Source organism: Pan troglodytes, chromosome 1 (assembly GCF_028858775.2).
Source record: "Pan troglodytes isolate AG18354 chromosome 1, NHGRI_mPanTro3-v2.0_pri, whole genome shotgun sequence".
Taxonomy (NCBI): Eukaryota; Metazoa; Chordata; class Mammalia; order Primates; family Hominidae; genus Pan; species Pan troglodytes.
This window is the reverse complement of record NC_072398.2, coordinates 178661797-178673827: the sequence shown is the minus strand read 5'-3', so window position 1 is coordinate 178673827 and position 12031 is coordinate 178661797. Positions and strand designations below refer to the sequence as shown.

The 12031-nt window shown below is 43.9% G+C and overlaps 1 protein-coding gene across 5 annotated transcripts in view; it reads left to right on the top strand.

Annotated features, from left to right (window-relative positions):
* The window catches only part of ZFYVE9 (zinc finger FYVE-type containing 9), a 205675-nt gene extending 193913 nt beyond the window's left edge, over positions 1-11762 (top strand). For 3 of the 5 annotated variants that reach the window (XM_016918251.4, XM_016918269.4, XM_063817586.1), the window contains 4 exons: positions 2911-3073; positions 5263-5368; positions 9897-10073; positions 11189-11762. In XM_016918251.4, coding sequence (XP_016773740.1) covers positions 2911-3073; positions 5263-5368; positions 9897-10073; positions 11189-11350 — 608 coding nt within the window. In that variant the 3' untranslated portion in view covers positions 11351-11762. Of the gene's footprint in view, positions 1-2910; positions 3074-5262; positions 5369-9896; positions 10074-11188 lie in introns of those variants that run through there. The other 2 variants (XM_016918259.4, XM_016918273.4) reach the window with 2 other exon arrangements.
* Positions 11763-12031: the final 269 nt, after the last annotated feature.

The window sequence follows — 12031 nt, the reverse complement described above, 5'->3', positions numbered from 1 at the left end:
TGACTCCTACTGTTTTTTCAGTAGCATCTCTTCAGCAAATTAAAACTGCCATGAGAGTGCTTAGTTCTCTGAAGAAAGGAGTAAGTGGTAGGGATACCATGTGACAATGACATTAAAACTAGGAGATGGCCTTTCAGAGCTCTGGGATAAGGTACCTGAGGGCATGTAGTCTGAGTTCAAATATATCATTGGGTGGAAATATTAATATCTAAATGTGTAGATGAAAGTCTCTCCTGTCCACAAGAATGCTGTGGTCATCATTTGGAGTACAAAATGGCATGTGCTTGCTGCTAGTGTGCTATAATTAGACATGACACATATGTTGACAAAAGTTAATTAAACTAAAGGCTAATTGGCACACCGTTTATTTTCTTTGCTGGTTTTCATTGTGTTTTGATTTTGCTACTCTTATTTCATAACAGATGGCTTAAAACAACCATTTTATCATGCTTGCTTATCCTCTAGATCAGTAATCTTGACAGGGCAATGCAGGGATGGCTTAACACTGCTTCATGATGTTTGGAGTCTTAGTTGGGATGACTTGAAGTCATCTGATGACTGGGAGCTAGAATTATATGAAGGTTTGTTCACACACACGTCTGAGGCCTGGCCTGGGATGATTTAAAGACTAGGAGTGGTGACTGGGGTACTTACGTGGGGACTCCTTAACATGGCTTGATACCATTGGGATAGCTGGACTTTTTACATGGTGGTTCAGGACTCCAAACATGAATGTTCTAGCAAGAAGGTGGAAGCTGCATTGCCTTTTGTGACCCACCCTTTAAAGTTATATTGTGTCATTTCCACCATACTCTGGTGTTGGAAAAAGGGAGGGAAATTAGACTTCACTTCTACATGGGAGAATGGGAAGATAGCATTGTAGAAAAATGAGATGGGAGATATGACCATTTATGGAAAATGTAGTCTGCCTCACATGATGACAGGTTTTCATTTTTACAGTAGCTCACTCCAAAGCTCTGTGTAAAAACAGTCCTTTCTTAGGCCGGGTGCGGTGGCTCACGCCTGTAATCTCAGCACTTTGGGAGGCCGAGGGGGGCAGATCACTTGAGGTCAGGAGTTGGAGACCAGCCTGGCCGACATGGTGAAACCCCATCTCAACTAAAAATACAAAAAACAGCCAAGCGTGGTGGCGTATGCCTGTAATCCCAGCTACTTGGGAGGCTGAGGCAGGAGAATCACTTGAACCTGGGAAGCAGAGGTTGCAGTGAGCCAAGATTGTGCCATTGTACTCCAGCCTGGGCGACAGAGTGAGACTCTATCTTTAAAAAAAAAAAAAGGTCCTTTCTTAGGGCTGGATTCCAGTGTGTTGATTGAAATACGTAGATAATCTTACATATATTTATAGATACTGGCTTTGGTCTTCTTTTGGTAAATTTAATAAAACAGTGAGTGAAACACAGAGTGCACTAATATTTTACAACTAAAATTTACAACTCTTGACTACAAAACAGAAACATGCCGTTAACAAATTGTTATGAAATCTAAGAGGTTTTTTTTTTTTTTTTTTTTTAAGATGGAGTCTTGTAGCCCAGGTTGGAGTACAGTGGCACAATCTTGGCTCACTGCAACTTCTACCTCAAGTGATTCTCCTGCCTCAGCCTCCTGAGTAGCTGAAATTACAGTTGTGCGCCAACACGCCCAGCTAATTTTTTTGTATTTTTAGTAGAGATGGGGTTCCACCATGTTGGTCAGGCTGGTCTTGAACTCCTGACCTCAAATGATCCACCAGGCTCAGCCTCCCGAAGTGCTGGGATTACAGGTGTGAACCACCACACCCAGCTTAAAATCTAGGAGTTAAACAGTCATTTGGTCTAAAGCAACTAGTTAAAGCCTATATGATGAAGTGTTGACTATAGTTGAAATTGTGACTTCACAAGGTGATTTTAAAACATCCCTTAAATGTTGTTAAATGATAAAATGAGCTGGGCATGGTGGCATACACCTATAGTACCAGCTACTTGGGAGGCTGAGGTGGGAGGACCCTGTGAGGCCAGGAGCTTGAGGCTGCAGTGCATTATGATCGTCCCTGTGAATAGTCACTGCGCTCCAACCTGGGCAGTCATCTCTTAAAAAAAAAAAAAAAAAGATAAATTGACCTGACACAGATCCTTACCAATTCAAAGCAGTGTGTTTAAAAATTATGTGTTTATGTGTCTGGCTTGGGAATTTCTTGGGTCTTGCATTTCACTTGTGTGTTTCAGTGGAGCGATTGGCTGACTATGAAATTGTTATTGAGACTCTTTAGAAATTATTTCATTGTGTGTCAGTGAAGCAGAGTAATTGCTCAGCATGTGACAACTTTTACTGTCAATTTCAGTGTTTGCCTTCAACTCAGGTAGGTAGCAGCTGAAAAAGTTACCATCTGTTGGTTATCTGGTAGCCCATATGAAACTCTGTGGTAGGTTTGCCTTATTTGCTAGTCAATAAATGGATTTATCTCCAAGCCCACTACTATAATTTATTCAGTGATTTATTTAGCAAACATTTATTGGACATTCACTGTATGCCAGGCAGTCATAGTAAGGTGAGAGAGATGGAGATGCAAACAAATGAATATGACCAGAGGATGATAAATGCAGGAGTGAAAACAGGAACAAAATATTCAGTGTGTCCAGAAGAAGAATGTGACTGTGTTTAAGTTTTCCCCTTAAGTAGTCTCAGGAGAAATTCTTAGTTGTGTCTGAAGTGAAATCAACAAGCATGTGTTTTAATCTTGGCATTGCTTCTCACAACACTTTCAGTAAGTAAGGTTCAGCTCAAAGAGCAAAACCTCTGTATCAGTCAGCTTTGGAAAGCAGAGCTAAGGTTTACATTTAACTCGGAGGAATTTGCTAGATGCCAGGTGCTGTGTTTCATTTGCCTCTCCTTTGGCTTTGTACTGATTCTTAGATGGTGTTATGGTCCAGATTACTGCAGAGAACATGGATTCCTTGAGGCAGGCACTGCGAGAGATGAAGGACTTCACCATCACCTGTGGGAAGGCGGACGCGGAGGAACCCCAGGAGCACATCCACATCCAGTGGGTGGATGATGACAAGAACGTTAGCAAGGGGTAAATGCAGCACATGTCCCCCTTTGTGGCTTTTAGTTATAGGTTAGGCTCTGGGTTTTGTCTGCTGTCTACATTGGTGTTTTATAGTTTTACTGAAAGCCCTGCCTAAGAGAAAGACTGCTTTGTATGCTTAACGTAGAATTTTAAATTTCTGGTTTTGTAAGTTAGTTTCTGAAGGAGTTTCTGTATGTATTTTTGAGGGAAGTGTAAGTAGAGGGATTGATGAAACAAAAAAGTCCCTCTATAGTTACTGAGATAACAGTAATACCTGAGCCTTTTAAGATTTACAACACATTTTTGCCAACATTGTTTTGTTTGATACAATAACAGGTGTTAACATTTCCATTCTATAAATGAGTAAACAAGTACCAAAAGGCTAAGTGACTTTTCAGGTCTACAAAGCTAGGAAGTGATAAGACTAGCTCTGAAAACCACCTTCTTGGGCTTCAAACTCTATATTCTTTCTCAGTGTTCGGCAACTCTATTCTAATGGTTCAAGCCAAAACCTTGGAGACATCTTTGACACTTTTCTTTCCCCCTCACCCCTTTCTTTCTCTCATACCCAGACATTCAGGGACAAGCTGGAAAACATTGCATTTATACATTACAAACTGAACTTTGTATCCTTTCTCAAAGGATTCTACACAACAAAGGGTGCTCTTTTTTTGTTTTGTTTTTAACATTGCTATTTGATGAATTAGAAATTAAACTTAAATTCAAGTAATTTTGACTAAATGAAGTGAATGCCTGATATTGAAGTTTAAGTTAGATTCGACTTTTAATACATAGAGATTTGGCCGGGTGTGGTGGCTCACGCCTGTAATCCCAGCACTTTGGGAGGCTGAGGCAGGTGGATCGCCTGAGGTTGGGAGTTCAAGACCAGCCTGACCAACATGGAAAAACCCCGTCTCTACTAAAAATACAAAATCAGCTGGGCGTGGTGGTACATGCCTGTAATCCCAGCTACTCAGGAGGCTGAGGCAGGAGACTCACTTGAATCGGGAGGCGGAGGTTTCGGTGAGCCGAGATCATGCCACTGCATTCCGGCCTGGACAACAAGAGCGAAACTCTATCTCAAGAAAAAAAAAATAGAGATTCAAGAACATAAACAGGTTTGAAAATTGTTAGGGAAAGTTTAGAATCTGTGTGCCAATTATTTTGAATCCTAATCAGAATGAATGTGTATCTCCATGTATTTATACTTGTATTTCAGGGAGGAAATGACTATCAGAAGTGGCCTTTTTGTTTAGGAATCTAGGAGTGATAATTTAGCACTAAAGGGAAGGTGTTATGACAGATACATAGATACTTGTTTACACTAGCACTGTCATAATTAGCAACTTGGTCAAATAATTCCTTTTTTTTTTTTGGAGACAGAGTCTTGCTCTGTAACCCAGGCTGGAGTACAGTGGTGCGATCGCAGCTCACTGCAACCTCCGCCTCCCAGGTTCAAGGTGATTCTCATGCCTCAGCCTGCCCAGTAGCTGGGATTACAGGCTGTACCACTATTGCCTGGCTAATTTTTTGTGTTTTTAGTAGAGGTAGGGTTTTGCTATGTTGCTGATGCTGGTCTCGAACTCCTGAGCTCAGACAGTCTACCCACCTCAGCCTCCCAAAGTGCTGGGATTACAGGCGTGAGCCACCATGCCCAGCAAATGATTCTTAATAAATATTTATTAGACTCCTAAGTTCCAAGCGGTGGGTCAGTAATGGGAATATAAGCACATAGAGGGGAATATATCATATTCCCTCCCCTTCAGAAGTTCATTTGTAAGTCAGGTATGCAAACATGAAGAATATATCATGACAAGTATCATTACAGAGTCAGGAGCAGAGTGAAAACAAGATTGAGTGGGTGACCATGCATTCACTGAAAGAAGGGATACTGGAAGAAGAGCAGGTTTGATTAATCAATTTCTTTACGTTAAAGAGAACTAGCTCCTGGAAAAATGATTCCTTTTTTGCATGTGTGTTCTTTGAACTATTTCAGTGCATAGATTCTTTCCCAAGAGCTCAGTTCATGTACATTTTTATACAGTGGCTGCTTCTTGCTATGATGTGCTGCACAGGTGTGTTCAGCAGGGTACCCAGTGTAATTAGCAGGAAGACTTCTGCAGCAAAACGTGATAGGAAAAATGGCTTTTCTAACTTCAAGAGCTGCTTCTATCTTTCCTTTGCCTCTATTTTAGTGTCATAAGTCCTATAGATGGGAAGTCCATGGAGACTATAACAAATGTGAAGATATTCCATGGATCAGAATATAAAGCAAATGGAAAAGTAATCAGATGGACAGAGGTAAGGAAATGAAACTTGGCATACTTGACCCACTTTGAGCACAACTTTTTGCTAGGCCAAGAGCCACATTCTGGGTTGACTTTGTAGGATAAGAAAAAAATATCTCTGAGAAAAATCTTTCTCATTTATACTCCAATTCCTATCTGAAATCACCAGGAAGAAATGCTGCCAGTTGCAGCCTGCACCTGTCTGATGTATCCTCTTTCCTGTGAACTAACTTTTAGATATTTCTTTGCATTGGAACTCAAGAAGAGTAGATCTCTGAGTGGTACATTCCATCTTTGCTGTATGCTTCAGAAAGCTGGGTCAGTTATTCTGCACTTATAAACTATTTTAGATAACATGACGGTCTTTAAAAAATACTTATTTCACTAATAAGAAAACTAGGCCAGGCACAGTGGCTTACACCTGTAATCCCAGCATTTTGGGAGGCTGAGGTGGGTGGATCACTTGAGGTCAGGAATTCAAGACCAGCCTGGGTAACATGGTGAAACCCCATACCCACTAAAAATACAAAAATTAGCCGAGGCATGGTGGTGCACGCCTGTAGTCCCAGCTGCCTGAGAGGCTGAGGCATGGGAATCACTTGAACCCGGGAGGCAGAGGTTACAGTGAGCCGAGATCACGCCACTGCACTCCATCCAGCCTAGGCAACAGAGCAAGACTCCGTCTCAAAAAAAAAACTAGGCCGGGTGTGGTGGCTCACGCCTGTAATCCCAGCACTTTGGGGGAGGCCAAGGTGAGCAGATCACCTGAGGTCTGGAGTTTGAGACCAGCCCTACCAACATGGAGAAACCCCGTCTCTACTAAAAATACAAAATTAGCCAGGCATGGTGGTGCATGCCTGTAATCCCAGCTACTCAGGAGGCTGAGGTGGGAGAATCGCTTGAACCTGGGTGGTGGAGGTTGTGGTGAGCCGAGATTGTGCCATTGCACGCCAGCCTGGGCAACAAGAGCGAAACTCCGTCTCCAAAAACAAACAAACAAAACTAAAGCTCAGAGACTAATTAACTTGCTCAAGATTACAAGGCAAATAAATAATGATAAAATCCTGATTAAAACCCAGATCTGGCCAACTCCTAAGCTCTTTCCCACTGTATTAATTTGCTCCTTAACTTGAAAGCTCTATTAGAGGCTCACCTGGGAATGAGAGGAGCAGGGCAGTGACCCTTTTTTGTATGTACATGTCATATAGATCAGAAAGTTTACTCTCTTCATCCCCAAGAGGTCTGAGAAAAAATAAAATATGAAAAAAATTTTAAAAGTTCTCGTGAGTAAGCAGGTAGATCTTAGATCCCTTTATTACTTTTGAACCTCATGTATGCTCATTTGTAAAGGATTAAATTATAAGATCTCTAGGATTCTTTTCAGCTTTGAAACTCTTATGTTTTTTTAAAAAAATTCTATGACTTCTGGCTTTTCCATTTCACACAAAAGGAAACAGAGACCCAGGGTTGTTAAATCTCTTACTCAAGTTCATATGGCTAGTTCCTGATAGCAGAGATGAGACCTGGTTCTCCAGTTCTGAGCAGTTGTCCTAAGGGACTCATCCTGCATAACAGGCTCCATGATTTCATATGCAGCCAAGGGATTTTAGTTGCTTGCTATGTAATGATTCGTCCCTTTGACACATTTTGAGCAGTGCAGAGTCTGGAACGTGTAAAACACTTTATGGCTTATAAAGCAGTTTGACCTCTGTTCCCTCCTTTTTGCTCCCCAGTAGCAGTGAGGTAGGCAAGCTACCCATCCTAAGATGCAGATGAGAAGACAGGCTCAAACAGGTCATGTGACTGTAACTTTGTGACTGATGTTGGTTAATGGCAGAGCAGGGGCCAGCGCTCAGGTCTCCTGACTCCCACTCTGTCATTTCATGCCACCACTCTCCAGTGCATCCAGGTACGGGGCTTCGGAGCTGCCTCCTTTGTAGTCCTCTCAGTGTAAGTTCCTTATGGAGCAGTAAGCTAGGGGTTGCTATATAGAAACATCGTGTATTTGCATTTCTGTATCTTTTATATTTTGCCTTTTTTTTTTTTTTTTTTGAGACAGAGTCTCGCTCTGTCGCCCAGGCGGCAGTGCAGTGGCACAATCTCAGCTCACTGCAAGCTCCGCCTCCCGGGTACACACCATTCTCCTGCCTCAGCCTCCCGAGTAGCTGGGATTACAGGCGCCCGCTACCACTCCCGACTAATTTTTTTTTTTTTGTATTTTTAGTAGAGATGAGGTTTCACTGTGTTAGCCAGGATGGTCTCGATCTCCTGACCTCGCAATCCGCCCGTCTTGGCCTCCCAAAGTGCCTTTTTTTTTTTTTTTTTGAGACGGAGTCTCGCTCTTGTCACCCAGGCTGGATTGCAATGGTGCGATCTCGGCTGACTGCAACCTCTGCCTCCTGGGTTCAGGCGATTCTCCTGCCTCAGCTTTCTGAGTAGCTGGGACTACAGGCATGTGCCACTACACCCAGCTAACTTTTGTATTTTTAGTAGACAGGGTTTCATCATGTTGGCCAGGCTGGTCTCAAACTCCTGACCTTGTGATCTGCCCGCCTCGGCCTCCCAAAGTACTGGGATTACAGGTGTGAGCCACCGCACCCGGCCTTATATTTTGCCTTTATATAGTTTTATCTTTACAATAACCAGAGAAGTCAGGTGCTTTCCACTTTACAGAGGCAAATTAATTTTTTTTTTTTTTTGAGACGAAGTCTCACTCTGTCACCCAGGCTGGAGTGCAGTGGCGTGATCTTGGCTCACTGCAAGCTCCACCTCCCAGGTCCACGCCATTCTCCTGCCTCAGCCTCCTGAGCAGCTGGGACCATAGGCGCCTGCCACCACGCCCGGCTAATTTTTTGTGTTTTTTTTTTTTTTTGTATTTTTAGTAGAGACGGGGTTTCACCGTGTTAGCCAGGATGATCTTGATCTCCTGACCTTGTGATCCACCCTCCTTGGCCTCCCAAAGTGCTGGGATTACAGGCGTGAGCCACCGCGCCCGGCCGAGACAAATTAATTATTAAGAAGTCCTCAGCCTGGCCAGCATGGTGAAACCCCATCTCTACTAAAAATACAAAAATTAGTCTGGCTTGGTGGCAGGCTCCTGTAATCCTAGCTACTTGGGAAGCTGAGGCAGGAGAATCGCTTGAACCTGGGAGGTGGAGGCTGCAGTGAGCCGAGATCGTGCCATTGCACTCTAGCCTGGGCAATAGAGCGAGACTCCATCTCAAAAAAAAAGAAAAAAAGAAGTCCTTTGGGCCGGGTGCAGTGGCTCACACCTGTAATCGTAGCACTTTGGGAGGCTGAGGCAGGAGGATCATCTAAGGTCAGGAGTTCAAGGCCAACCTGGCCAACATGGTGAAACCCCATCTCTACTAAAAATATAAAAATTAGGTGTGGTGGTGCACACTTGTAGTCCCAGTTACTTGGGAGGCTAAGGCAAGAGAATTGCTGGAACCCGGGAGGTGGAGGTTGCACTGAACTGAGATCGCACCACCGCACTCCAGCCTGGGCGGTGGGCAACAGAGTTGAGACTCCATCTCAAAAAAAAATAAAGTAAGTCCTTTGGGCCAGGTGCGGTGGTTCATGCCTGTAATTCCAGCTCTTTGGGAGGCCGAGGCGGACAGATCACCTGAGGTCAGGAGTTCAAGACCAGCCTGGCCAACATGGTGAAACCCCATCTCTACTAAAAATACAAAAATTAGCCAGGCATGGCAGCACGTGCCTGTAATCCCAGCTACTCAGGAGGCTGAAGCAGGAGAATCACTTGAACCTAAGAGGCAAAGGTTGCAGTGGGCAGAGGTCATGCCACTGCACTCCAGCCTGGTGACAGAGTGAGACTTTGTTTCCAAAAAAAAAAAAAAAAAAAAGTCCTTTAACTTCTTTTAGTCCTCTAAGGGACTTGCTCATGACCCTTCCTCTATGGTGCTAGGACTTGGGTCATCAGTTCCAAGTGTGTTCCACTTCTGCCTGTGCACAGTGCTGACACAGTTCCCGCCTCTATAGTGGCAGGGCTGTGTGGTGGAAAAAGCTCTGCAATAAAAGGCTCAGATGCCAGGCTCAGCCTGGCTCTTCCTCTGTCTCTTAAATTCTTCTGTGCCCTTGAGCCAGTCAATTCCCTTGTAAGACTAATTGTAAAATAAAGCAGCTGGGTCACGTCAGCTATAAGAGCCATTCTCTTAGACTTAAGATCATTTTCTAGGTAAATTGTCCACATACAGGGATTACCTTTTAGTGGCATACAATGCAAAATGGAGGCCTTTTCTAGTTCTGAGAAGAATGTGCCATTGCAACCATGGAGGCTTGCAGGGAGTTAGGCAGGCTGCTGCTGTCATTTTGTGGATGCAGAGATGGAGAGACAGGGATTGTTTTTTTTTAGGTGGAAGACAAATGCCCGACTTTTCCTGGACCAGGGACTTTATGGTGTCCTGTTCCTGTCATGTCTTCTTGCACATCTTGGAGAATCAGGGTGCTCATATACAGTGAGCTAATCTACTTCTCCCAAAGTCTAGGCACAAGTTTAAAAGTCTCTTTTGTTTGGGGAACAGGTGTTTTTCCTAGAAAACGATGACCAGCACAATTGCCTCAGTGATCCTGCAGATCACAGTAGATTGACTGAGCATGTTGCCAAAGCTTTTTGCCTTGCTCTCTGTCCTCACCTGAAGCTTCTGAAGGAAGATGGAATGACCAAACTGGGACTACGTGTGACACTTGACTCAGATCAGGTATGATGTGTCTTCCACAGCTTTTAAAGCTGGCCTTGGGCAACGTCTGTATTTCTGACATGTGAGTTTTTCTGCATCACCCCAGAGAGCTTAATTCTCCGACCTTCTAGCCTGACTGGATATAGTGTTTGGCCCTCTCTTTAATAGTACTATACCCACATGTGATGCTTGGCCAGATTCTCTCAGAACCATTTGAACTGTGGCTTCTTCACCTGCATGCCTTCCAAGGAGCTGGTTTCCTTCTTAGTGTGGGGTAAAGAGGGGAGCATGTGGTAGGACCTGCCAGGTCCTGCCTTGATGTTTACAAATTGCCAGACCTCTCTGTTCCCTCAACGCTTTAGCTCCGAGTCACTTGGAACTTGGGTGTAGACTCAGCTTGATCCCCCTTCCCCACTGAGTGAGTGTTAATTCTGCCCAGCAAGCTGCTTCTGGCCTGAGTGCTTATGAGGAGAAACTGGTTCCTGATCACAGGGTTGTGCCATTATCAGGGAATGATGAAAGGTTCTGTGTCTGGCCCCAGTTCCTGACTAGTCATCAATCAACAAATATTTATTTTCTGCTTAACGGCTTGCCCAATGCTATACTAATGAAGTATTCTGGTCCTATCTCACGTAAAACAAAGAACAAGCATTTTTCTGCTAAATATGTGAGCCTCTTGAGGGCAGGGCCCTGTTACATTCATCTTTGGATCCCTGCATTTGTAGTTGCTCAGACTGGTGCATGGATGAACAGATGGATGCAAGAACAAATATTCAGTTCCTACTAGGTTAGGGAGCTGTACATTGTGTATTTCTCATTTTAATTTTCACAACCAAAGATTAAGGTATTATTTCTGATACTCCATACCTTTTTACACACCTCTCCCCTTCCCCAGAAAACTAAGACCATAACAGGTTAAGTGGCTTACCCAGTGCCTCATGGTTGTCAAGTGGTCAGGAGGAGTAAACAACAGGATAAGTGATCATCCAGAAAAGAGGATAAATTTGTATTCACTGCCATATGTTTAGCCTATGGCCAAAAAGGACATCTCCTTTCCTGCTCAGCCTCCTTGCCCTCAGCCCTGGAGAGGCCTTCTCTGTTCAGTAACCTCTCCTCCTTTTCTCTCTGTGGTATAGGTTGGCTATCAAGCAGGGAGCAATGGCCAGCCCCTTCCCTCGCAGTACATGAATGATCTGGACAGCGCCTTGGTGCCGGTGATCCATGGAGGGGCCTGCCAGCTTAGTGAGGGCCCCGTTGTCATGGAACTCATCTTTTATATTCTGGAAAACATCGCATAAACGAGAAGACTTCATTTTTTTCTGTTCAGACTTGTTGCAACAGCAGTCATACCCAAATCATTTGCACTTTAAAACTGGAAGATTAAGCTTTTGTTAACACTATTAATGGGGTGGGGAATAGGGTGGGAGTGGGGGTTTGGGAGACGGGTGGGAAAGGGTGGTTGGGGGGACAGATGTTCCATAATTCTAAGTCTTCTATGCATTGTCCACCAAGAAGATCTGGGCAGCTTCTGTTCCTGCACAACAGTTATGCTATCCTCGCAGCTAATCCCCTTCTGTTACTGTTTAGACAAGAATTCCGCTCCTCTCTCAAGATTTACTTATGGTCATGTGCTCAGAAATGCTCAAATGGGTACAACCATCACCAAGGGTGGGATGGGAGGGCAGAGGGGAAATAAAATATAAAGCATCAGTTCTTGCACTCTTTGTACAGAATTGGTATAAAAAGGATAATTCCACACTGATCTTGTCCCAGTTACATCACAGCTGTTTATCGAGTAGAAGTCACACTTAGATTTTTGTTTTTACCAGATTATTCATTGAAGTGAATCGAAGACTCAAGGGCTTAATCTACTCTTCCAGTTTCGGAAGGGCAACTCAGTGTAAATGTCCACTTCCAGTGGAGAGCAGAGGTGAGTTCAGGATTGCTGGAGATCTGCCCGTGTGGATGGCAGGTATTCA